Genomic DNA, 25,347 nt, shown 5'->3' on the forward strand with positions numbered 1-25,347 from the left:
GAGGGGGTACAAGGGGATACACACCAAGCAGAAATCTGCTTATCAAATCTATCAGTTGATAGAATTTTATAACAACTAAAAAATGGCAATACTTCATTAGACGGCTGCTATCAATGGCAATGTCAACTCTCTCTTCAAACTCTCCATACTCAAACAGAGGGTAATGGCATGCTCAGAGGTAGGTGCTGCATGCATGTAGTCACAGCGTTTACAACTGTAAAAAATATTCAGACTCTTCATACTCAAATAGAGGGTAATGGCATGCTCAGAGGTGGGTGCTGCCATTACCCTCTATTTGAGTATGAAGAGTCTAAATATTTTTTACAGTTGTACAAACGCTGTGACTACATGCATGCAGCACCTACCTCTGAGCATGCCATTACCCTCTGTTTGAGTATGGAGAGTTTGAAGAGAGAGTTGACATTGCCATTGATAGCAGCCGTCTAATGAAGTATTGCCATTTTTTAGTTGTTATAAAATTATACCTATTCCTTATCACTTTATTTGGAGCACCTTGACCTTTTACTCATACTCTGAGTGCATCCACTGCTCATAAAAAGTATCTTAAGATGCACTAGACCAGAGTTTACCAGACCCGAACCCAGACTCATTAAAGTCACATTCTGGTTTTCCGGGCCTTTTTAACGATCCCTTATCACTGGCTCACTACTGTTTCAACCTTGGGTCAATACCTCCTGGTGGAGGTTGCATAACCTGATCGACCTGATGATTATGCACACACGTGATTAAAAAGCGGAGAATCAAGATACACCGCTACAACACCAACATACCCATCACGTGCATGAGGGTCTTTTATTTGGGACGCACCCCCCGCTCCTGCAAGGTACCTAAGGTTGTGCAGGACAAGTGATCCTTTCCCAATTGATTATTGTATGTACCTTGGAAACTGAATGGATCGGCTTTCCATTTCCCTCATTTTGATTAAAAGTTCATCATGATGTAGTCATTAAGCAAAGTCCCTCGTCTTCTTGCTGGGTCGAGGGTTCATTCTAAGGTGAATCGGATAGCCTTGCTGGTATACCTGACTGTCACTGCTCGCCATTGCCTCATCAGACAACTGTGGTACTGACCCGAAAGACCATTCACTCCTGTGGCTTTTGTTCTTTTCCCCTCAGGGACCTTTGGGACACTCCTCCCAGATTGCGTCATTGGGCTCACACATTATTTCTTCTGACAGGACCCCCCATGCCTGGGAGTTTCTTGAACCATGACGCATTTCTGGATCCTCCCCCCTCGTTTTGCAATCATCAGAGTCCCCTGCACCCTGATTACCTCCCATGGCTTTTTCACAAGCAGAGTTCTAAACTTCCAGCTGGGATGATGATCTTTGATAATGACTTTGTCCCCCACACACAGTTCATGCTCCCAGGAGCCTCATTTCCGGCTGACCCTTTCGTTGTGTCTTCTGCTTTGAGTGGCGGTCACATCCAGTACAGGAGGCTCCCAGCGTAGGCTTACCAGTACCCGATCTGTAACCGGTCTTTTCATGAGGAGATCACCTGGTGCACACCCCGTTGAGGTATGGGGGGGGAGCCTGTCTGTAGGCTCTCAGAAACTGTTGTAAACCATATTCTAGTTCTAGATCTACTCCAATCCTCAGGGCCTTATTGAGAGTTCTCCTAAATCTCTCCACCTCCCCATTGGCTTCGGGGACACATCCGAGTTATTCTTCGGTGGTTGATGTTGAGATGGCTGAGATATTCCTGACCCAGAAAATTCTGTTTGTATCTCACCTGGCAACCCCAATTGTGCACATTTTTTCTAGAGCTGGTTTCAAACACTCAAAAGCTTTAGATCTGATCAATTCCACAGCAGGAAACATGGTGTTGCTGTCCATGAGTACTAGATTGACTCAGTTGTCTGAAGAGCTCCCAAAGTCTAGGCTCACAGACTTCCAGGGCTTGGTACAAGGGTCCTCAGTAATGGTAGACGTGATGAGTGGTTCACTACTCATAATAAGACATGAATGCCAGTTCTTCACCTTATCCTCCGCCAGCCGGTCCATCCCTGGGAACCACATCTTACTTCGGAGACAAGCCTTGGTCTGTGCCAGCTTGTTCGCATCTAGAGTTGACTTTCACTCAGTTCATCTCGTCACACCCATAGCTGAGTTAGTGTTCAGTGAGACCACTAAGCCCCTCCACTTAATTCTTCCAGTGGTGCTCCTTTAGTGCCTCCTTAGCCTTTTGAATGCAACTGTCTGACTTCGTGACCTCACTGATTTCCTCAAGAGATATCATTCAAGGGCAAGGCATGTCAGTGATCATTCGCACAAACCCTTCCATCCATGATCATTTTCCTGCTGTGTTTGGGGATCCACTGCTATTAGGTGGCGTGATCAGCAGTCCGCGGGATTATTTACCCCTGGACGGTACACCACCTCTAACTAATACTGCTGCAACTGGACAGCCCATCTCTTGATTCTCGGTGGTCAGTTCCTTGCTGTGCCTCCGAATAACGGTACCAGGGGTTTGTAATCTGCAATTATTTGAAACTTTTGCCCACAAAGGTACAGGTAGAAGTGCTTACACGCAAACAGAATTGCCATAGCTTCTCTTTAGATTTGTGCAAATGTGGTTTCCACTACAGTTAGTGTGTGGCTCGCGTATGCAATTGGTACCCATTCTTCCACCTCGTTCAATTGTAGCAGACCTAAGTCCTCAGCTGTATGGCAGCCTGTCAGCATTCCCGTACTCTCTTGGGTTACATTAAACTTTGTCTGGGTTTTGACCTCTCCACGGGTGATTTCAACGACTATCACTCCTTGCAGTGTGATGGGAACAGTCCCCCATATATATCTTCCCCCTTGTTGACATCAGCTCGGGTCTCGGATGTAGCTTGAAGAACTGCTCGGAATCAAGGACATTTATTGATGCCCCGTGTCAATGAGCTCATTGATTGTTACACCTCCTACATCTACCTGGCACATGGGAGTTGGTCTTCTTTTCTGATTATGACGGCCTGTGAAAGAGATTGTAAATACCTCTTTCTCTTCTTCCATTTGACTAATGCGACTCTGCGCAGACTGCTTCTGATTCCTCAGAGAGTTGCCTTACCTGACTGTACCTTTTGCCATTTGCACCATCATTCTATATCCGGTTTGCTCTTCAGCACACTTTCACAAAATGGTTTTGGCACCTACATTCCAGACACATTCTTGCCCTGCGTGGGGCATCCTCTCGCTGGATGATTGGGCAACATGCAATTACTGCACACCTTCCAGTCATTTTGGCACCAGTGGTGTCATGTGATCTCCCAGGCTACTTTCGAAGGGCCTCTACGTGTTCTACTTTGACTTTTAATGTACCCGGTGGGGGTGGGACAATGGCTGTGTGGGCCAGGGCGGATCCTATTTTGCCTGCTCTGGTGTCTACCAGTTCATGAGACCTTTTTAAAATGAGGATTTTGTCTAATGAAATGTCTTGCTGTCGTAGAAACATTTTCTGTAGATTAGAGGATCAGTATCTTTTAATGAGTTGCACCCTGACCTCCACTGGTTTGTCTATCCTGTGCCCTTGCTTGCCAACTTGCATAGTCTTGCAAAGAACATATCCACAGATATCCTCGTGCTGGAGGGCCTGGCGCAGTTTAAAATGTTTATAATCAGAATTGAATTGAGGGTCAAAGTGTTTTTTCCAAGCTTGTACCCCTGCTTCAAAACCATCTTCTGCACCTATATTTGGTAAACATATAAACAACTTGTAAAGTTCATCGCCACCCATGTTAAGCATCATGGATTTTTTAACCCATACTTCCGTTTCATGCATAGCACGAAAATAGTACTTCAACCAACCAATCTACTTTCTCCACCTCGGAGCAGTCTTTGCAGGATATTCTAGCTAGCTGAATGGGGGGGTTAGGGAGCGGCGATGTAACAGGGGAATGCTAGTAGCGTTCAGGCGCTGGGGCTTCTGTTGAACTCTTCGCTCTTGTCAACATTGCTGCGTCACCAATGAGGTATTCTTGTGGACATTTGTCATGTATCCATGTAATCTGCTCGAGCTGCCCAGTCTTAGTGTTTTACCTGTATCATCTGTGTCAGGGACATCCACCATCCTGCTGGCGGTGCACACCCACCTGGGATGACTTCACTTTATTTATATAGTGCACTAATACCCAGAGGCGTCTAGGCACTGACATCCAACCTCCTGCCAACCATGGGGAATCAGAAGAAAGAGAACTAATCACTGCTTATCTTTAGGCCTAAAAAGCCAGGTCTTCAGACTCTTCCTGAAGGATATCAGGTCTGATGAATTTTTCAGTGAAAGTGGCAATTGATTACACAACCTGGTGGTAATGTATCGGAAGCTTTTTCCACCCCAGTTAAAGAGACGTGCCTTTGTCTTCTGGGGTTTCTGAATCACCTTGCTGGCTGTCTCACCTTACACGCACCGATGGACCATGCTTTCACTGTGCTGCTTTGGGCTTGTTGTGGCAAGTGTATCGGCAGCTCCCCCACTCATTTCTTTGAGGAAAACATCCTAGGCCTCCACCACTGCTGCATACGTGGCATTTCTCTGTTAGCAATGTGCAGGCAGGCCTCTCGAGCAGCACACGCCATCTGTGTGTGCACACTGTCATGAAGCTGCTCACTGCCAGGGTCATCCCTCCTCAATGCCAGTGTAGCAGGGTCAACACCGGGGCCCAGCCTCGTGGCGGGCTTTGCAATCACCAGCAATAGTCATACGCCACACTTTCCTGGATACTACGTGCACTAGCTCCAAGCTTCATAGGCACCTTTATTTAAAACCTTTGGGCCGAGCCTAGCCCTCGTTTTTTTTCTGTAAACAAACTATATTAGGCATTTGGAAGACATGTCACAGTACATCGGCTATATTTTCCCTATTGAATGATCGAACATAAGGATCTCTTGGCATGAAGATACATTTCGGTATTATTGTGCCGGTGTCCAAATGTCCTTATTTCGTCTGTATCGGATGTTTGCTATGCACATGTTAATAAATGGTTCAGTAAGTAAATTAACCCCTATCAGATAACTCCCACTTCCTTTAGCCCTACCCCCTTACCCCCAGGCGTGTCTTGTGTTTTTAAGCATCTGCATCCTTCTCCGGGTCACCCTCCAGAAACCTCCATCCAGCTCCCTTGTCTTCCAATTTTTTGATAAGGCTTCCATTGGGGGCATATTTCCCTTCTCTCTCTCCCCCCATGTATGGACCACCATACTTGTGTACAACCAACTGCCCACGGTTATTCCCGGTTACCCTCTTCTGAGATATTATTGAGCTGTTTTAACGGCATCGTTAAGGCTTCCCACGCTCTGGCTGCTTCTAACGCCTTCTCACTCCCAGTATGTCGAGCATTTCGTAAGCGAATCGTCCCCTCGCAACCTGCCAATCGTACAAACTCCTTTCTCCATCTGCTTATGTTTGGACCTCCCCTTGCTTTCCAGTGACTCATAATATCTCTCTTCGCTAATACTAAACATAGGTCTTGAAATTTGCTGGTGACCATGTTCTTAGAAGTATGTGGAAATGTGTGCAATAAGCAGTATCCTGCTGCCATAGTTAACCCTTTCTCTGTAATTTCCGCTAGGATTTACGTCACCTCCCTCCAGTAATTCTCTATTTCCGGGCAAATCCAGAACATATGCAGAAACTCCGCCCCTACTTCACCGCAACGGGGACACATTGCCGTGTCTGTGTAAATGTACTTATTGATGCACCCTCAAGTGAGAGACGCCCTATGAAATACGTAAAAAGTAACCAGCTGAAATCGAGCATTTCTAGTGACTTTACTGACCCTTTCTGTTAGCTCTCCCCATGCTTTTTCCTCTATAGGTTATCCCAAGTCCTCTTCCCATTTCTATTGGAGCTCATTAAGTGGGAGGAGTGTTGTACGTCTGAACCTTCTATATAAGCAGGTGACCGCCTTAAACGTCCGTGATTCCGATACCACATATTGGCAACCTTTTTCGAACCCGGGTTCAGTTAAACCAGCCCCCCAATTTATATGCATTTCAGGAGTTAAAGCCGCATGAAGCTGGAAGTCGCTCCTCGGTATCCCATTTTGCTTGCTAAAGTCTTCGAAAGTAGCATGCCATCCTGGTATAATTGTCCTATGGTAAACACTCCAGCTTCCTCCCACGCCCCTAGCCACCTCCAATCCGCTCTGGGAGGCAATGCCAGACAATATTTTAATGGAATCTCTGAGCATAAGGGCGTCTCACTTTAGTTCTCCGCGACCTTCTGACCTAGTATTTGTAGATCACATGTGCCTCCGCAGACACTTCTCTCTCTGATACAAGTAGTCTCATCACTATCCTAGATAGGAGGTCTGGTACAGGGCATCCATCTCCATGCTGCACTGTTCCCCGAAGTTGGCTGGCCACCCATTTCGTTAGCCATTGCAGTTGAGCTGCAATGTAATAGTATTCACAATCTGGCACCGCTAGTCCCCCTTGGGCCTCATTTTTTTTTTTTTGAAAATTCTTTTTATTAGTCAGGAAAAGAAATCAAACATAGCAATCAATTACAGTCAGCTCATGTCCGTTACCCCAGCAGAAATACAATTTGAAACAAATCAAGACAGTTCCGTATTCACAGCAATAGACCAACAGTTTAGTCCAGGTCTTCTGAGCCAGGCCGCGATACAAGGGGTGGTTCACAGAGGTTGCCTCTAAAAACGTTCCAGCCGGACCAGACCTCACCCCATTTGCGGGGGCAACCTCTCGCTATATACACAGTCTTTTCCTGCAGCATGCACCAGTCCATGTCGCTTTGCCAGTCCACAAATTTCGGTGGAGTAGGGGCCCCCCAAAGCCTGGCGATGTTCCTCTTGGCCACCATCTGCCCAAGGGTCACCCATATCCTCCCTTTAGAAGGCAGGTCAGTGGGTTCCCAAATGTTCAGGAGACATCTCTTGGCCTCCAAACGGATCTCCGTCTCCCATACCTCCCCCATACATTGCACCACCCTTCTCCAGTATCTTTGTACCTTCGGACAATCCCACAGTATGTGGAAGAAGGTGCCTTGCCCGCCACATCCTCTTCTGCAAAGGCCCTCTCCTCCCCTCCCCATAGCTTGCAGCCTAGTGCAGGAGATGTATACTCTATGCACAATTTTTAATTGTATCAAACGCAATCTGGCAGATATCGCCACTTCCCTAGGGGAGGCAAGAGCCCAGGTCCACTCCTCCTCGTCCATCTCAAGCCCGTCTGCAACCCATTTCTCTTTGAGGGAGAGGAGCATGTCGGGGGGGGTTGTTGATCAGTTTTTTGTAGGTAAGAGAGATGGCGTGATCAGGGATATACCCATCAAGTAATCTGTCCTCAAGTGGTGAGGCCTGAGGCGGTGTGGTGTCCGGCTGGATGTTGGTTTGCAGGGAATGTCTCACTTGTAAGTATCTAAAGTGTTCTGTGGGGGCCAAGGCATACGTATCTTGCAAGTGTGTAAATGTGTGGATTCCTTTGGGGCCCCACATGTCCCCAACCCGCGAGATCCCTATCAGGTCCCAGTTACGGAACCCCTTAGTGCGTCCCAAGTTACCCAGTTTCTCCGACGCCCAGAGTGGGGTGAACATAGTCAGGACACCGTACCACCCCATTTTTCGCTGCGCAGCATGCCATACTTGTACCGAGTGTTTGGTCGGACCCGTGAGGTGATGTTTACCTGGCCTAGAATAGAGAGCGATTTCGTAGTTTCCCCCAGGAAGTAGCCATCTGTCCATCCCGTACCCGGGGTCATTCCCATCACCGTATGTACCATGGTTTATGGCTGAGAGGTGGGCAGCCCAGTAGTATTTGCGGACGTCAGGGAGGGCTATTCCACCGTCGTACCATCCCAACGTGAGTTTGTGCAGTGCTATCCTAGGCACCCCCGCCCAGAGGAGGTCACGTTGCGCCGCTTCGATCGCAGCAAAGTACGAGTTCGGTATTAGATCCGGGTAGTTTTGTACTGCATAGAGAAATCTGGGCAGAGCCATCATTTTAAAGAGGGCTGCTCTGCCCAGCAATGAGAGCGGGAGTTGTCGCCAGGACCCGACATCTCGCTGAAATCTCTGCAGAGGCGGGAGAAGGTTCTTTTCGTATAGCAGAGACTTGTCCGCGGAGACGAAGACTCCCAGGTATCTAAATCCGTCCGCCGTCACTGTAATAGGACAGGTGGCGGGGAGTCTCGGAGGGTCCTCTCGGAGCACGTAGAGGTGGGATTTGCTCCAATTTATCCGGAACCCAGAGTTCCGCCCGAAGCTCTCAAAGATGTCAAGTGCCGCTACTATAGATCTACTTGGTCGAGTGAGGTAGAGGAGGATATCGTCGGTGTATAGGTAGATCTTGTCCTCCCAACCCTCCGTCCACGCTATCCCTTTAAGGTAGACGTCGTGTCGTATCCAGGCCGCTAGCGGCTCCAGGGAAAGCGCGAATAGGAGGGGCGAGAGAGGGCAGCCCTGTCGTGTTCCCCTCCCCAGAGTAAAGACCTCAGATGCCTTACCGTTGACTACCACTTGGGCCAGCGGTTCGGCATAGAGGAGACGAATCCAGGAGATAAAATTAGGCCCAAAGCCCAATTTGCGAAGTACCGCGATCATATATGGCCACTCAAGGGTGTCAAACGCCATAGTGGCATCAAGGGAGAGCACCACTGCATCCTCCCGTAGCCTATGTCGCTGCCCGAGTACGCCGTTGAGGCGCCTGATGTTCAGTGCGGTGTTGCGGCGGGGCATGAAACCAGACTGGTCTGGGTGGACCAGTGCAGAGAGGACCGGCTGGAGTCGATTTGCCAGTGTTTTAGCCAGAATCTTCGGCTCAGCGTTGAGCAACGAAATTGGCCTGTATGAGGTACAGACGTCTTGAGGTCTACCCTCCTTCGGTATAGCCACTATAGTTGCTATGCGTTGGTCTCTGGGCAGCTCCCCTGCCTCCCTACTAACATCGCCCCTTGGGCCTCATTAAGGTCGTCAGTGCTACCCTTCGTCTTCCGGCTCACCATAGCCCGGAGCTGCTTAAACCTATCCGCTGGGACCCATATTGGTAGAACTCCAAAGACATAGAGTCTTGGGAGGGTCACCATCTTTAATAAAGGTGTCCTGCCTGCCAGCGACAAGGGAAGGGTTCCCCAAAATTCAAAATTAGCTTTCGTTCCTCGTATTAGCTTTCCTACGTTGCCCTCCAGAAGATCCATTCTATCATGATATATTTTACCCCTAGGTATGTGATGTATCTCTCTTCCCATTGGATCCCCTCTACCGCTTGGGGTTTCTCCCGCCCCTGCATAGTAGGGAACAAGCTTGATTTTCTCCAATTCACCTTAAGGTCTGCAACTTTTTCCGGTGCTTAGAAGAGTTCTTTAGCTCCCTCTAGTTCTGCTTCCGTGTTTCTCAGAAACATAATTAAGTCATCAGCATACAAGGCTATATAATGAATATGTCCCTCTACTTCCAGCCCGCTGTACCAACGTCCAGTCCTGGCTTTAGCGGCCAGCGGTTCCATGGCTATCGCGAACAGTAGAGGTGATAACGGGCATCCTTGTCATGTTCCTCTCTCTACCCTACACTCGTCCGAGCTGATCTCCCCTGTCTTAACCCGAGCTGTAGTGTCTCTAAATAATAGGGCCCTCCATGCTTCAAATTCCTGGCCTAATCCGAAAGCCCGCATCACTCTGAACAAATACGACAACTCGAGACTATCAAATGCCTTTTCAATATCTATTGTCAAAGTAGTTGCTTCCTCTTTGCAGTAGGAGTCAGCTCCCAGCATGGCCTTAACAGCGCCCATACTTCGTGCAGCTCTATCTCCTTCCACAAAACCTCTGCCTCTTCCACACAGAGTGTTAGTAAGTCAACACCATCTACATATTCGTCCAGTTCTGCAGCTGTAGGGAAAGCTTTACTCCTATATAGTTCAGTATAGTAGTCACAAAAATGCTGATTAATATCCTGCTGTTGGTATCAGACCCCCTTGCCCCCACCCCGCTAGTCCCACCGCTCCAGAATATCTGACCCCTCATAGCTGGATTGGCCAGCCAGGCCAATAGAGCCCCAGGCGTATTTCTCTCCCTGTGAGCCCTTGTCATATAATTCTTGTAGTCAAAATAGCAGAGTCTCTCTACGGGCCCTGCCACCTCCTCTCTGGTCTCTGATTTCCCTCTGCTTTTCTGCATTCCCAGGCCTGTCATGTTCAGCCTGTCTCCACCTCTGCTCTGCATTCAATGTGTCCCTTAGAAGGGTCCTCCTCACTCCTGCCGCTTCAGAGATAAAGCGACCCCTCAGCACGACTCTGAACGCCTCCCATTCTATTATGATATTGGAGGCTGTACCTGCATTCTCTGCAAACTATTGTTCTATGTCTGTCCGGATCTCGGCATGGTACAGCTGTCCTCCAACGCCTCAGGTTTAAGGCGCCATGTAGAGATGTTTGTTTTAGCCCTAGATTAGCTGAGGCAGACCAGCAAAGGATTGTGGTCCGATATCATATGTGCCAGGTATTCGCTACTCTAATGGAAGTTACAAAAGAGGGGAGTGATTCAGTTAAGGAGTGGAGAGGCTGGAATCAGGTTTAATGGTAATACAAAAGATACTTCTTCAACCAAAGATCAAACAAGATGAATTTACACTCAGAAGTTACTTTTATTAACTCCAAGATTAATCAATTATTTTTCTTTTTATTATTTTTTGGAGCTCCCCCTTTTTTTAAACAATGAAAACATACACCTCAATTTCATTTGTGATATTTACAAAAAAACAGTGTAAACCAACACATGTACATATTAAGCAAACAGATAATACAGTGTTCAAAGAAAGTTGGAACAGAAGACAAATCAACATTACTAGACAATTAATACAGTATTGAAACTGCTACAATTAACACAAGTGAATCAACAATGATTGTCTGTCCTACTATGCTTTTGCAGGTGTCGGGACCTATGCCTTCAAGTCCTCAGTTCTGTATATCTCTAAGGTCCTAGAGAGGTCAGAGTATAGATATAAAACTCTCAGGCTGCGCCAAATTAATCAGGCCCAGTGAATACATTATTTAATATGCTTCTGTGTGGTTACCCTCGGCCTCAAGGGGAAATACCAACATGTTTCAACCTTCATAAACGGACACACAGCTAGTTTGATTGAAGGTCATCATCAGTGCGGGGCGAATAAGTGTAGGACAATACGAATTACCTAATACAAAGAATTTTTATTTTTATTTTTTTAGCATGGTTTCTCTTAGTTACAAGTACACTGTGTTTTGCTATTATTGTTAAAATGCTTTTTACATACTGGGTGGTCACATCTTTCTGAACCCTCAAACACAGGGGTTTGGTGGTGTCTTGCGGCACCCTCGTTTTTTAGACAACAGGAAGTCAGATGAGGTCAGGCCACACCGAGAATAACGGAAGCACGTCAAGACGTTGAGCCTCACCGAATGCTAGAACACGGAAGTACCTTGGACATAAAACGCTCTTGCTGGCAAACACATGTCGGAAGAACAGATCAGGTTCAAGACCGAAGCCCTTGATTGAAGCAGGGACCACGTAAGAGTACAAAGCGCGACCAGTTTGGAGGTAAAAGACAGCGCAAAATGAGACACCCTGTCACGCTAGAATGTGCTCTATTGAGCCTCTCGTATCACACTCACAGGGACGGCACAATATTAAGCATGCCAAGTTCAGTAACTGAGCACACCCAGACGACGCACAGCATGTCTGGCACCACCTTAAAAATGAAAATTTACACCCACAGTAAACTAGATTGCCTGCCGCTGTCCTCCTAGCCACAACAGGTGTTTACAAAACGCTAGCTGCAATAGACTACACCAGTCTGCTTTCCCATCTATTGTAAGACACTGACCTTATAAATACATCACCCCCTGCAGAAGTGCATGACCATAATTATTGTTTAACTCAGAGAGCTCCCCCCTAAAACCTTATACTTGTTTTTACCCCTCCCCCCTGCGCAACCAGAGAAAGCATGAAACTCTAGGCGCTTAGAAAACCAAGAGAGATAACCAAGTGACGAGGATGCTGCATGACACCACCAAACCCCTGTGTTTGAGGGTTCAGAAAGATATCACCTGGGATGTAAAAGGCATTTTAACAATAGGATCAAAACACAGTGTACTTGTAACTAAGAGAAACCTTGCTCAAACCCCCCCCCCCAATTTCTTTGTATTAGGTAATTCGTATTGTCCTACACTTATGCGCCCGCTCTGCTGAAGACCTTCAATCAAACTAGCTGTGGGTCCGTTTATGAAGGTTGAAACGCGTTGGCATTTTCCCCTTGAGGCCAAGAGTAACCACAAGGAAGCATTATATTAAATAATGTATTGACTGGGCCTGATTAATTTGGCGCAGCCTGAGAGTTTTATATCTATACTCTGAATCTTGTTTGATCTTTGGTTGGAGAGGTATCTTTAGTATTGACAGGTATTCGCTACTCTACATATGTCCAGGTATCTCGGGAGTACTTAGAACAGCGTCTAGCCTTACGTGTAGGTCGTTGTAATATATTCCTTTCTTGACATCATCGCGCTGGGGTCCTGGCGCGAGGTGTCACGAGAAATGCTTACCTGTACTGTGTATCATTTGTATGTCATTCCACGTTCGGATGCAGGACGCGACATGCCAGGATTACAACAACGTTATTCAGTTGTCGGAGATCCTGGTGTGTGGCGTGAGCATCCGGTCGTGGGTGCAGCATTTCATGGAAATAAATTCCTTTCTCATCATTTACTGTTCCTGGCATCTTCATTACATTTGGCGACAAGGAACTTGCCCCGCAGCTGCACCCACCAACTTACTTTTGAAAAAAATTGGCATATACCTCCTCTTTCGGAATCCTCCTTCTTCGAATACATCTGGAACTGAAGACTTTCACAATCCATTTATCCTGCTGTGATCGCAGTTCCCGAAATTTCTGAGGAGTTTCCGCTTCTTCCTCGCTGGTGAGGCTCATCATACGTCATTGATCCCTCCTTGTGGTGACGCCCCTGGTTACCGGCGTATCCCAGTGACGTTTGCCTCTCCGCTGACGTCACCACAACACTCCTGTGCCTACGTCAGGCGCACAACACGGCCATCTTGTGCATTACTGTGGTTTCCATGGTAACGCGCTACTCCGAGTGAACTCTCCTCTTTGCCACGGATTTCTTCGCGTGTAAGGTATTGTTCAGCCTGCACTTTCATACGGTGACAGGCACACCTTTTAAACTAACAAGCTTTAACACGCTTTCACCTGCCTTCACTTAATAACGGTGACAGCACGCCTTTTTAACTTCACAATTGATACTTTCTAGACTTTATTGACAACTACACATTATTTTTAACCTTTGCCTGCATTTTACCACGCTGATAAGCACACCATTTTCATTACAGTGTGAAACTTTAAAACCTTTGGATTTTGCTTTCCAGGAACACTCCATATTCATTTGGATTGCATATTTTATTGTATATATTTTAACTTGCTTACATTATCCATTGAAATTTCAAGTGTAGTTGATTTGTGCTAATTGGATTATATTTTCATGCTGACAAGGTATTTCATTTATTTATTTATTCAAAAGTATTTACAATTTACAAGTTTATTTATCACTTCTTGTATTTAGATTTAAATATGGCATCTTCTCAACAATTTGCACAGCCACCTCCTTTTCTTCAACATCCTGGAAAACCCTCCATTCCATGGCGTCAATTGATAAAAAGCATTCGAAAATCATATCGTGGCCATTGATGCTGTTCAGTTCTCTCCAGAACGCAAAGTTGCAATTTTATATGGTTGCCTAGGCCTTGCATCACAACACGTTTTTGAGAACTTGCCCAAAAGTCCCACTCCTTCTGGTGATGCTGATCATTGGGACTCTTATAAAGAAGCTCTATCACGTCTCGCTAGACATTATGACCAGGAACCAAATATAATGCTTGAAAGACATAATTTTTTTAAGAGGAAACAGCGTGAAGATGAGTCAGTGGAGGAATATATCGCACAATTGCGAATTCTCGCTTCAACCTGCGAATTTGAAAATGATCCTGAAGTTTACATTCGAGATCAGTTTGTATTTGCTTGCTTTTCAAGAAAAATTCAACAGCGACTTCTTAGTTGCAGAAAACCGTCTCTTCAGGAAACAATTGACATCGCCAAGAGTATTGAAAGATCTATTGTTACTTCGAAAGTACTTCAACAGGAACATCCTATGAATTCTTTCGTGGCTCCTCAAGATGTTGAATCTGTTAACGCTGTTTACACACAGAGATCCACTAAACAAGTTGTAAAGAAGAGTACCTATTGTTTTCGATGTGGATCTAAGTCACATTTAAGTAATTATCCTAATTGTCCTGCCATTGGTAAAAAATGTATTCTTTGCAAGAAAGTTGGTCACTTTCAAGGTATATGCAGATCTTCAAAGAAAACTACGAGAGTCAATAGTGGTAATTGCTATGATTCAATTGATGATTGGTCTGATCACTTTCAAGACATGGTAGTCTCCATTGAGTGTAATTCTATTTCCACTTCTCAACAAGTCAAGGGTCCATTGGGTACTGCATTCTTTCGCAATATTGAAATCCCCATTATGGCTGATTCAGGTTCTCCTTTAACTATCCTCTCTGATGTCATGTTTCATGACAAATGGCAAGATTCCATTTCTTTATCTCCAACGGATGTCAACCCAAAGGCTTTTGGCGAGTTCGACATAGATATGCTTGGTTACTTTAATTACAGACTTGAATGTATAGGAAGGTCAATTTTCACAAAGACTGATGTTGCAGTCAAAGGACGCAACATCATAGGTTGGCAAGATCTCGCGAAAATGGGTTTACGTCTCATCTCAGGTTCTGACAATCCTATTTCTTTAGGTGATCTCACTCAAGGCTACGTTCCTGCTGGTTCTAGAGATGATTTATTTCCCCATACTGACTGTTTATATCTTACAGACCATTCTTCTGACATCAAGAAGGTGTTAAATAAATTTCCAAAACTATTTTCAAAGAAATTGGGAACTGTTAAAGGATTCCAACATCAAATTAGGTTGAAATCTGGCGCCCAACCTGTTGTACATAAGGTTCGTCCAGTTCCAATTAGTGCAAAAGATGAACTCAAGTCTGTTCTTAAAACCCTATGTGATGAGGGTGTCATCACCCCTTCTGATTCCTCGGAGTGGTTCTCCCATTGTGATGGTTCATAACAAAAATGGTGAGGTCAGATTATGTGCAGATTTGCACACTTTAAATAAAAACATACTCATTGATTGCCACCCCCTTCCTAAAATACACAAACTTTTAGCCAATTTAGGAGGGGCAATATTTTTGTCACTCATTGACCTTCGGTCAGCCTACCATTAGGTACCCCTGACTGTTGATTCTCAAGAATTTACTACATTCGTCACGCCTTTTGCTGTCTTTAAGTATCTTAAATTACCCTTTGGCCTTGCTTCTGCAGCCAGTGTCTTTCAGAAAATCATGGACAACCTGTTCAGAAACATCCCAGGAGTCCAAGCTTATCAAGACGATATTTTGGTATATGCTGATAATTGGGAATCACATTTAAACAATTTACATTCTGTCCTCAGCAAACTTAATGATGCAGGCATGACAATCAGTTGAAAAATGTAAATTCGGTACCCAACATCTAGAATACTTGGGTCATACTCTTTCCTCAGAGGGTATTAAGCCAAAAACTTCCCTCATTAAAGCCATTAGCTATGCTACTCCTCCTAAGGATAAAGATTCTCTTCGATCCTTTCTTGGGCTTTCCGAATATTACGCACGTTTTGTGAAAGGATATGCCCAGACAGTGGAGCCATTACGTGCTCTTTTACGCAAAGGCTCGAATTTTAACTGGTCTGAAGAGGTTTCTTCTTCTTTCACTGAGGTGAAGAACCTCTTTATTGATGCCCCTGCTCTTCATCCTTTTCATGACTCCTCAAAATGCTTTATTATGGTAGACGCAAGTCTCACTGGTTTAGGTGCGGTTCTTGGCCAATGGGTTTCAGGCAAGGAACACACCATTGCATTTTTTTCATCAAGGATACTAAAACCCTCTGAAACTCACTACAGCACAATCGAGCGTGAGGCTCTTGCCTGTGTTTGGGCTATTGAAAAATTTAGAAATTACATTTGGGGTCGCAAATTTGAACTCTTAACGGTTCATAAGCCTCTTACTCAACTTTTAACTGGCAACGGTCTAGGGAAAACCTCGTCAAGGTTAGTTAGACTCCTCTCAAAACTTCAAGAGTTTCATTTTGTGATTAAACATATGTCTGGTGGAAGAAATTTTAGAGCCGATTGTCTTTCACGTATGTCTTTGCATGATTCTTCAGACGTTGAAGGTTCAGAAGACACAGAATGTGTCATTGCAACTCTTGATGCTATTAATTCTTTCTCTAGTATCACTGAAGAATCATGGTTAAAAGCGCAAGAAAAAGATGAGAATCTCAAATTGGTTTCAAACTATATTGTTAAAGGTTGGCCAGAAAATAGAAAGTTGTCCAATGAATTGAAAGCATTTGCCATGGTTGCCTCTGAATTATCTCTTGTCAATGATATGGTTATGAGGAATGATTTGTTTGTTCCACTTTTTGATATCAGGAATTGTTAGACCTGTCAGCCCTTTGGGTGGTCCCTCCTATTTATTTATTTATTTTTGTAACCTTTCTGACTTCCAATTCCTTTCATTGTTATGTCCACTTGACTTTTTGGTGTTGTCCTAGGGGTTAGGTGCGTCCTTGACCCTCTAAATTCCTCTTAGGCCTAGATGCCCCCCTTTTATCATGAAAATTTAGCCCCACAAAATGGTGGCTTGTTAACTGACAGAATTTTACCTCAGAGCTTGTCCCATAGGTTAATATTAGAGAGATCTAGAACCTTCTGGCCCATTCTAGTGGCCTGGGCCTAAGGTATATAAGGCCAGAACCTGGGTGGCCATTTTAGGACCCCGATGGGCTGGTTGGAGGACAGGCTGTGGTGATAGGGGGATTGGGCGCTGTGGGAGATTGAGTTCTCTTAGGTGTGGCCTTCTCACTGCTGTCGTTACCCCCCCTGCCTATAGATCTGGCCCACCTTGGATATCCGTCTCATGAACCTAGCTCAGGTGTCCCCACTTTAGGAGAGTTTGACCCTCCCTTCCTATCCAGCGTAATCTAAACTGACAGGGATTCTGAAAAGTTGTAAACAACGCTTACTTGCCCATGATCACTTGTGCTGGGGAGCGCTGGAAAGATAGACTGTCCAGCGGTGGAGAGAAAGTGAACGCCGTGTCAACGGGCTGGTGCACCCTCCTGTGAAGCTCCGCGACTTCCGCTTAGAGTGAGGGGGAAATTGGCAGCCGGGCGGCCGCCGTGCTGAGAGCCCTGCGGTGGTGTCGGTGCCGAGTGCAGTGTTCTTCCCCCTGCGCAGGTCAAGTGGAGGGTTGAGCTTCCTCACAGGGTGGGCGGATCCGCCCCGTAGTGTTCCCCTTCCTGCGCAGGCCTAGCAGAGGGCTGGCCTTCTCCTCAGAGGGGGCGGCATCGTGCTGCACTGTCCTCCCTCCCGCGCAGGCCCAGTGTGGTGCTAAGATAAGCGGAAGCCAGAGCCATTCAGGTTACCAAAACAAATGCATGATACTGTTGGAAATTAATGCCTGATCTTACTTTACCAGGGGTAAATAATTCTGACACTTGCTAAGTCCTCGCATACTCTAATATTACTGAAAACAAAAATATGCAAAATGGTCTCCAGACTGTGGTGGTGCACAAACTTGTTCTTTGAATTGGTATATGGTGTTTTCTTCCTGCAAAAGCTTATTTGACACACAAAAAGTACTGCCTGAAATTTAGAGCAATAATTGAATTACTGAATTCATTTTCTCCTAGAGAACAAGGTGCTTGAACTAAATGTATTGTTGAGTTTTTATTGATGCAGATAAACAGATGGAGAAATACTTGATGTGAATAGTGACAAAACAGACTGATGGAATAAGAGAGCACAAAAGAACTTTTATAAAAGTGAACCGTATTTTTCTAAACTGGTGTAGTGTCATTTTTGAATGGATGGACGCTGAGTTACTGTAAGGGTGTGACGCAAGCTTAACACTTTTGCCTTTGGGTTAGACCTTCCTACTCTGTGCCAGGCTACCCTATGTGGTCTGGTGACCCCAGGTCCAACAGGAATGATATAATCAAATTTGCTCATCAAGGCCATTTAGGTATATCCAAAACTTCTCAACTCATTAAAACTTACTATTGGTGGCCATCCATGGAATATCAAGTGAAATTTCACATTGACTCTTGTTCTGAATATTTATTGTCAGACAAAAAATGGAAACGAATCAACACCCCTTTACATCCAGTTCCTTTTCCCACAAAACCATAGGACAAAGTTGCTGTAGATTTTTCTGGCCCCTATGACCTATTACCTCATGACATTAGATATATAATTTTGCTAATTGATTACCACTCTAAGTGGATTTATCACATGTTTTGTTATGCCCCCACTTCTAATGCCATAACATTTAAAAAAAAAATGTTTTTCTGTTGAAGGATTTCCTTCTGTTTTAGTCTCAAATAACGGCACCCATTTCATTTCTCAAAAATTCACTTCATTCCTCACTGATTGTGATGTGAAACATTTTAAAGTTGCCCTTTACTCCCCAACCTCTAATGGTCTGGTGGAGAGGGCCAATAGACTAGTGAAAGATTCCATTCAGACCGCTATTTCTTCACAACATGATCAAGATTTTTTGGAGTCAAAACTTTGGTCTTATCATATTTCTCCCGATTGTACCACAGGTGTTTCCCCGTTGTTGAGAAACAGAACTCCTCATACCAATTTGTTTCCAAATTGGTTAATTAAGAAGCATGTGAATGATCATCATTGAGACAAAAAAGTGGCACTCAGGGTTGCTAATAAACAATGTCATGAAATCTTTACATGATACTGGCAAACACTTCAATTCCATATCACTCAAGCTTGATGATTGGGTTCTCATTAAGAATCCTAAGAAAGTTTTTAAGGGGTCTTCAAATTTTTCTCCTCCTGTTCGAGTCACTGGTGTCAGTAAAAGTTCAGCTCTTCTTGGAAAAAAGGGCTGGTGGTGTTTTTCTGTTGAAGGATTTCCTTCTGTTTTAGTCTCAGATAACGGCACCTATTGCATTTCTCAAAAATTCACTTCATTCCTCACTGATTGTGATGTGAAACATTTTAAAGTTGCCCTTTACTCCCCAACCTCTAATGGTCTGGTGGAGAGGGCCAATAGACTAGTGAAAGATTCCATTCAGACTGCTATTTCTTCACAACATGATGTTCAAGATTTTTTTGAGTGAAAACTTTGGTCTTACCATATTTCTCCCCATTGTACCACAGGTGTTTCCCCGTTTTCGTTGTTGAGAAACAGAACTCCTCATACCAATTTGTTTCCGAATTGGTTAATTAAGAAGCATGTGAATGATCATCATTGTGACAAAAAAGTGGCACTCAGGGTTGCTAATAAACAATCTCATATGAAATCTTTACATGATACTGGCAAACCTTCAATTCCACATCACTCAAGCTTGGTGATTGGGTTCTCATTAAGAATCCTAAGAAAGTTTTTAAGGGGTCTTCAAAATTTTCTCCTCCTGTTCGAGTCACTGGTGTCAGTAAAATTTCGGCTCTTCTTGGAAAAAAGGGCTGGTGGAATCAAAGATCGCTTGTTTTGCTTTCTGACTCCCAAGCTGATTCTTTGATTAATCTTTACAGTCGTGATCTAGATGATTCTGACTGGATTCATTTTGTTCATGATACTGTTCATAATGATAAAAATACTTCTCCAGTTCCTGATTTACATTCTAGTCATGAAAGTGTTTCTGACACCATTTCTGTTGCAAAGAATAGTGATGCATTGGTCTCCTCATCTGTTTTGGAAATTCGATGCAGAAAATTACCATCAAAATGTAATGACTATGTGATGTTTTGAAGCATGGCACATTTGTCCTTTTTGTTTTCTTTTTTTTGTATTCTGTCATACATTTATTCTGTTTTGCATTTATTTTCTTTCTTTATAAGGGGGAAGTTGTTGTAATATATTCCTTTCTTGACATCATCGCGCTGGGGACCTGGCGCGAGATGTCACGAGAAATGCTTACCTGTACTGTGTATCATTTGTATGTCGTTCCAAGTTCGGATGCAGGACGCGACATGCCAGGATTCCAACAACGTTATTCAGTTGTCAGAGATCCTGGTGTGTGGCGTGAGCGTCCGGCCGAGGGTGCAGCATTTCATGGGAATAAATTCCTTTCTCATCATTTACTGTTCCTGGCATCTTCATTACAGTCATGCATAGGGGAGAAAACCGAGCCTAGCCCTTGGTGTAGGTGGTAATAAAGTATCGTGGTGGCTGGGTGGCTCACTACAACATGTGTGTGTACAATTAGATCTCTTCAAACAACCTTCTTTTTTTTACAACACATTACATTGAGGTATATATAGATTCCAACACGGCCAAAACAGCCCATAAAACAAATAGGTGCAACATAAATATCTTAGATAGTGATTTCCTTTTCGCTGGGCAACTTCAGGGGTGCTTTACTTGAGCCTTACAATTTTCTCTACGCTCAGAGAGACAGCAGAGGAAAATTATAAGCTTCTTGCCACAGCATGCAAAGACCTACAGAGCTGGAGTGCTGGAGATCTCTCATGGGTCGGAAGAATAGCATAAATGAAAATGACATTGTTATCCAAGATTCTCTTTAATATGCCGGACCTTTGGCTGCATTTGTGTCCCAGCACTCATTTGTACACTCCGACTAATAGAAACATATTAATGGGATTAGAAGCATCCCCGCATTGCCAGGAAAGGAGCATACCTCCCCATAGAAAGTGGCAGCCTTGGTATCCCCATCTTACTCATTACTATTGGGCAGCTCAAGTTAGGTACTTATTGGAATGGAATAGGCCACTTACAGAGAAACATTGGTGTTTCATTGATCAGCTGGAATCCACAGGTGGACAATGATGGACTGTACTTCAAACTGATTCCTAGCTCAGAAGCCGTCTCTGCCACATCTGCTTCTGCTGAAGTGGAATCCTGCTAGGAAGAATGTGCCGCTGCCCGTGTCATGCAAAGTTCATTTTTGACGATTGGCAAAGCCTGTGGGAGGAACTTGGTAAGAGGACCAGCATGGTGATCATCCTCAAATTCACTTGGCCCACTCCAAAATGCCAGACTGGCAGACCTTCCTCAGTGAAGTCTGGGCTTTGCAGAGAGCAGTGAACATGTTGACAACTGTGCCTAGGTCCTTTACAAAAGGATCGCTAAAAAAACCCCATCAACCATAGGCCCAGTCTTTGTACACTCCAGCTCCGTCAACTTAGGGTCTATGCTAATCACTTGACACTGCGCAGGTGGCATTACTCAACTGGCATATCGTTTTCTGAGACAAACCATCTAGAATGAATGTATAGGCTCTCCCGATTCTTTGGCATTGACTGCTAATTCTAGAACCTTTGCCAGGGCCCCCAAAATATCCAAAAGTTTGTCCTGTTGGGACGTTCAGGCCCTGTCAATGTCCTTCTCAGGGTCCCTGTGTTTTTTTTTCCAAGAAGGTATTTATGTTAGGATCGACCTCAGACATTGCTGGTACTTTACTCTACTGCAGGGCATGAACATTTTGCACACAGGTGATAATGCATGCCTTGATCAGATGCTTTGTGCAAGTGGCATTGCATGTGGTCGGCCACCTGTGGGCAATATACTCAATCCAATGATCTGGGATGATCATGCCTGGATCAAACAATAGAAGCCCCACAGACTTTGTCTTCCGACTGGGAACAAGATTGGAAAACAGCTGTCATTTCGACTACTAATATTGAGACTAATCTAAGTGATCAAAAGAGGCATCAGACCCATTTGTAGCTTGCTTCGAGGTGGACAGCATGCCATCCCTCTCAGGCAGTGCCCCATGCTATAGCTATGATCTGCCATAAAGAACTTTTTATAGTTTGTCAAAGACATTTGAATGGGGCCAACGTCTGTGATTTCGCCAGTCCCTTACCTTTCTGAACTTCGAAAGAACTGTCTTGAAAGGCAGGGTTCACTGCCAAGACCACAGTGTACACTTGATTGCACAATTATTTTGAGTTGTCTAGTGAAGGGTCTGAGAGGAACGGCTAGGGCAGTTAACAGACTGTTGCACAGAATTATCAAGATCCTTATTAGATTCTTACTCCATAAAATGTTCCTCCTCCCCATAAGGCTCATAATGTTCATCAGTGAACGAGCCTGACTGCTCAAACGTTCCAAAGTTTAATTTCAACAAGGAGCATAGAATAAAGCACATGCCGTGTAGCTACAAGTGTTGGGTGGGGAGGGGGTGGACCAAAGTACAGTGAGGTGAGGGGGGAGGCCCACTAGTAACAACACTGGCTTCCCCAGCTACTAGGGCAAGCTTGTGCTTAAAACCTATTCCAGCGCGATCATACTCTGCCGAGTAGGACATAGCTGGAAATTTAAATGTTAATAATTGCCCCAAATATGCCCCGATCACCCTCTCGACATCCAACTATACCATTCGCTGATTGTAGGGGCAGCACAAATTGTAACTAGCTGTGAAAGTGTTATGTGCTTCCAAGTGAATGACTCACACTTGTGGGAAAAGTCTTGTGTCGGAGAGATGTGCAGGGGGGCACTAGGACCCTGCACAAGACACGAGGGAGTTAGCAACCGGACACTACTTCCGGTCAGTGAAGGGGGATGCGGCATTAGTAGCGTTACTCAAGAGGAAGCCGGTAGTGCCTGCATGCACTGCCCCCCCTAAGAAAGAACAATAGATAGGTGGAACACCTACCTGCATTGTTGAGGCTTTGTGGACGAGTGGCCAAGCGGGACTACAAGAACGCATGTGCACTGTGTGTTCTGTGTGCAAGCGGCAATAAAGAATGGATCCAGGAGCCCACCCTGGTCAATCTGGCCAGAGAAAGGAAGAAGTGGCACATGGAGCCCACCCTGGTCGCGCAGCAGGGAGCGAAAAAAGGAGCAAGACATGGTAAGCAATGCCACTGTGCTGCCTGCAAACAGGGTCATCAGCCCAACACCCACAGTGACTTTAAACCCTCCCGCGGTGACTTCAAACCCTCCCTTGACCTCCCTCCAGTAAGCAGTGTGCACCATAGCTGCCTGCCAACTGTTTGTCTGCAGGACTGCCCAAATCTGACGTGAGGCTTTCAATTTTAAACTCGCAAGATCTCAGCGTCAATTTTAAAGTCAGGCGCGGCGGCCAATAGGAATACAGAAGTCCTAGTCGGTCATTTTGAGGTCAGGCAAGCCAGAGGAAAGGCCTAGTAGACCTTGTGAGACATTGGCGGCATTCTGAAAGTCAGGCAGAGAGGCCAATCAGCAAAAAGGAAGTTCTGTGGCCATTTTCAAGTCAGGCACAGTGATTTTCATGCAAAATAATGCAAATTAATACCCACAAAAGCAATGAGGCAACACAAAAATAAAATAAAGGTACCACCTGTAAAAACTAATAACGAGATACTTGCATCCAAAAAAATGACAGGGGACCGAAACGAAAGTGCAACTACAAGCGCAATCTTCCGCCGACTACTGCCATTGGACCTCTCAGACTCTCAGATGAAAGGTGCTCGCTGGGAAAGGTGGATTAGACAGTGTGAACGCTACATGCACGCCACGTGCAAAAACAACACAGATTAACAAAATAGGGATCTATTTTTGAACTTCGTTGGTGAGATCTTCTTGTAACATTCCCATCTGAGGCAATCACTACTTACAGAGGGGTAATAAAGTTTCTCACCAAGAGTTTTGACCCTCAGAGGAATGTAGACTCCAAACGCTACACATTTAGCACAGCATGCCAACGACCAGAGTATTTGCTTGAGGATTTTGTGTCAGGATACGCAGACTGGTCACATACTGTGAATTTTATAAATTTGACAATGAGGCGGCGATACAGCTGCTCATAATTGAGGGTTGTCAGTTTGTTGGATTATGCACAAGGATACCAAAAGGACCGTACACACTAGACAAAATACTAACAATGGCACACACAAAGGCCAGAGTTACGTCACATGCCATGCAGATGGAAAATGGGAGAGTGCGGAGAACGGAACAAGCTAATTTCATGGCTGGGAACAGCAGCAGGCATTACAAAACACCACCACATAAGCAGAAACAAGACAAGACATGCTATCGCTGCGGACTAGACTTCCCGCATGTTGGTGCCTGCCCTGCATGGGACACAAGTGTCAGAAATGCAACCGAGAAAACCACTTTGGGAGTGTCTGCATGGGCAGACAGTTCAAAATGGAGCGAGGGCGACCTACCAAACAGGAAACAACGCCAAGCAGATACGCACAGCACATGGAGACAAAACCACAGTCCTTCAGCTGACTCTGATAGCGCAATAGCCCGTGAAATCACGGAACGACTATACCTCATGTCAGACGTCTTGTCAGAACTAGTAAATATCAGGATATCCTTACTAACTAAATTACTGAGGTGGATCACTACATTCGAATCAAGAAAGCTCTTTTTGATTCAGTATGCGAAGCAGTGCTTCTTTCGAGGGAAGTGCTCTCCTGAACATGGGACTCGAGATATTCTACTAACCAAATTACTGAGGTGGATCACTACATTCGAATCAGGAAAGCTCTTTTTGATTCAGTATGCGAAGCAGTGCTTCTTTCGAGGGAAGTGCTCTCCTGAACATGGGACTCAATGTTCACCAGTGGCCAAGCCTATTATTTCCTTTTTGTGTCATGCTTTTGGAACACATCTTGATGGAATAGCGCCCTTTTTACTACATTTAAGGTGAGGGCTTTGGGCATTACAGTGTTTCTGTAATCTCGAGATTTGTAATGCTGTTTCATGTGAATTATTGGCTGTGATGGACAAGCATGCTGCAAAAAGGAGACATAGGTCTCCTTCCTCCGCCCTTTCTTTTGCCGTATCTCTTCCCCTTCCTCCCAAGACAAGCAGCAAAGATAAAGAAGAGGAGGAAAGTACTGGGAAAATAATTGATCCACTTTGGAATCTTTAAAACAGAAGAAGGGAGATGGAAAGGACATTACTGATCAAGGCAGCTTATACTCTGATTTGGCGCTTCTGAATACACTGGTGGTTCCTCTCCTCCTGGTTAAAATGGCAAAAATATTTTGAGAAAACTGTTGACAGAACTGCTTCATCATGTTAAGGAAATATGGGTTTCCTGTAGAGGAAGGCACTGGATATTATAAGGACACTGTCCCGAGACAATAAAAAAATATCCTAATGTTGGAGTCTATATACATATGTATTTTATGGATGTAATCATCAATGAATGGAAAAACCCTTATAAAATGAACCTGCTCAAGTTTATGGCTAAATGATATCCATTGTATTAAATGGAAGACAAATTACCAGATACCATCCATGTGG

At 44.8% G+C, this 25,347-nt stretch overlaps 1 protein-coding gene across 3 annotated transcripts in view; it reads left to right on the forward strand.

Annotated features, from left to right (window-relative positions):
- The window catches only part of CTNS (cystinosin, lysosomal cystine transporter), a 385,893-nt gene that overhangs the window by 9,112 nt on the left and 351,434 nt on the right, over window positions 1-25,347 (forward strand). The window contains exon 1 of one of the 3 annotated variants that reach the window (XM_078679943.1): window positions 22,891-22,957. The exons of the other annotated variants lie outside the window; for them this stretch is intronic. Coding sequence (XP_078536069.1) covers window positions 22,906-22,957 — 52 coding nt within the window. The 5' untranslated portion in view covers window positions 22,891-22,905. Of the gene's footprint in view, window positions 1-22,890; window positions 22,958-25,347 lie in introns of those variants that run through there. 3 annotated transcript variants of the gene reach the window in all.

Source organism: Lissotriton helveticus, chromosome 3_1, assembly GCF_964261635.1.
Source record: "Lissotriton helveticus chromosome 3_1, aLisHel1.1, whole genome shotgun sequence".
Classification (NCBI taxonomy): domain Eukaryota; kingdom Metazoa; phylum Chordata; class Amphibia; order Caudata; family Salamandridae; genus Lissotriton; species Lissotriton helveticus.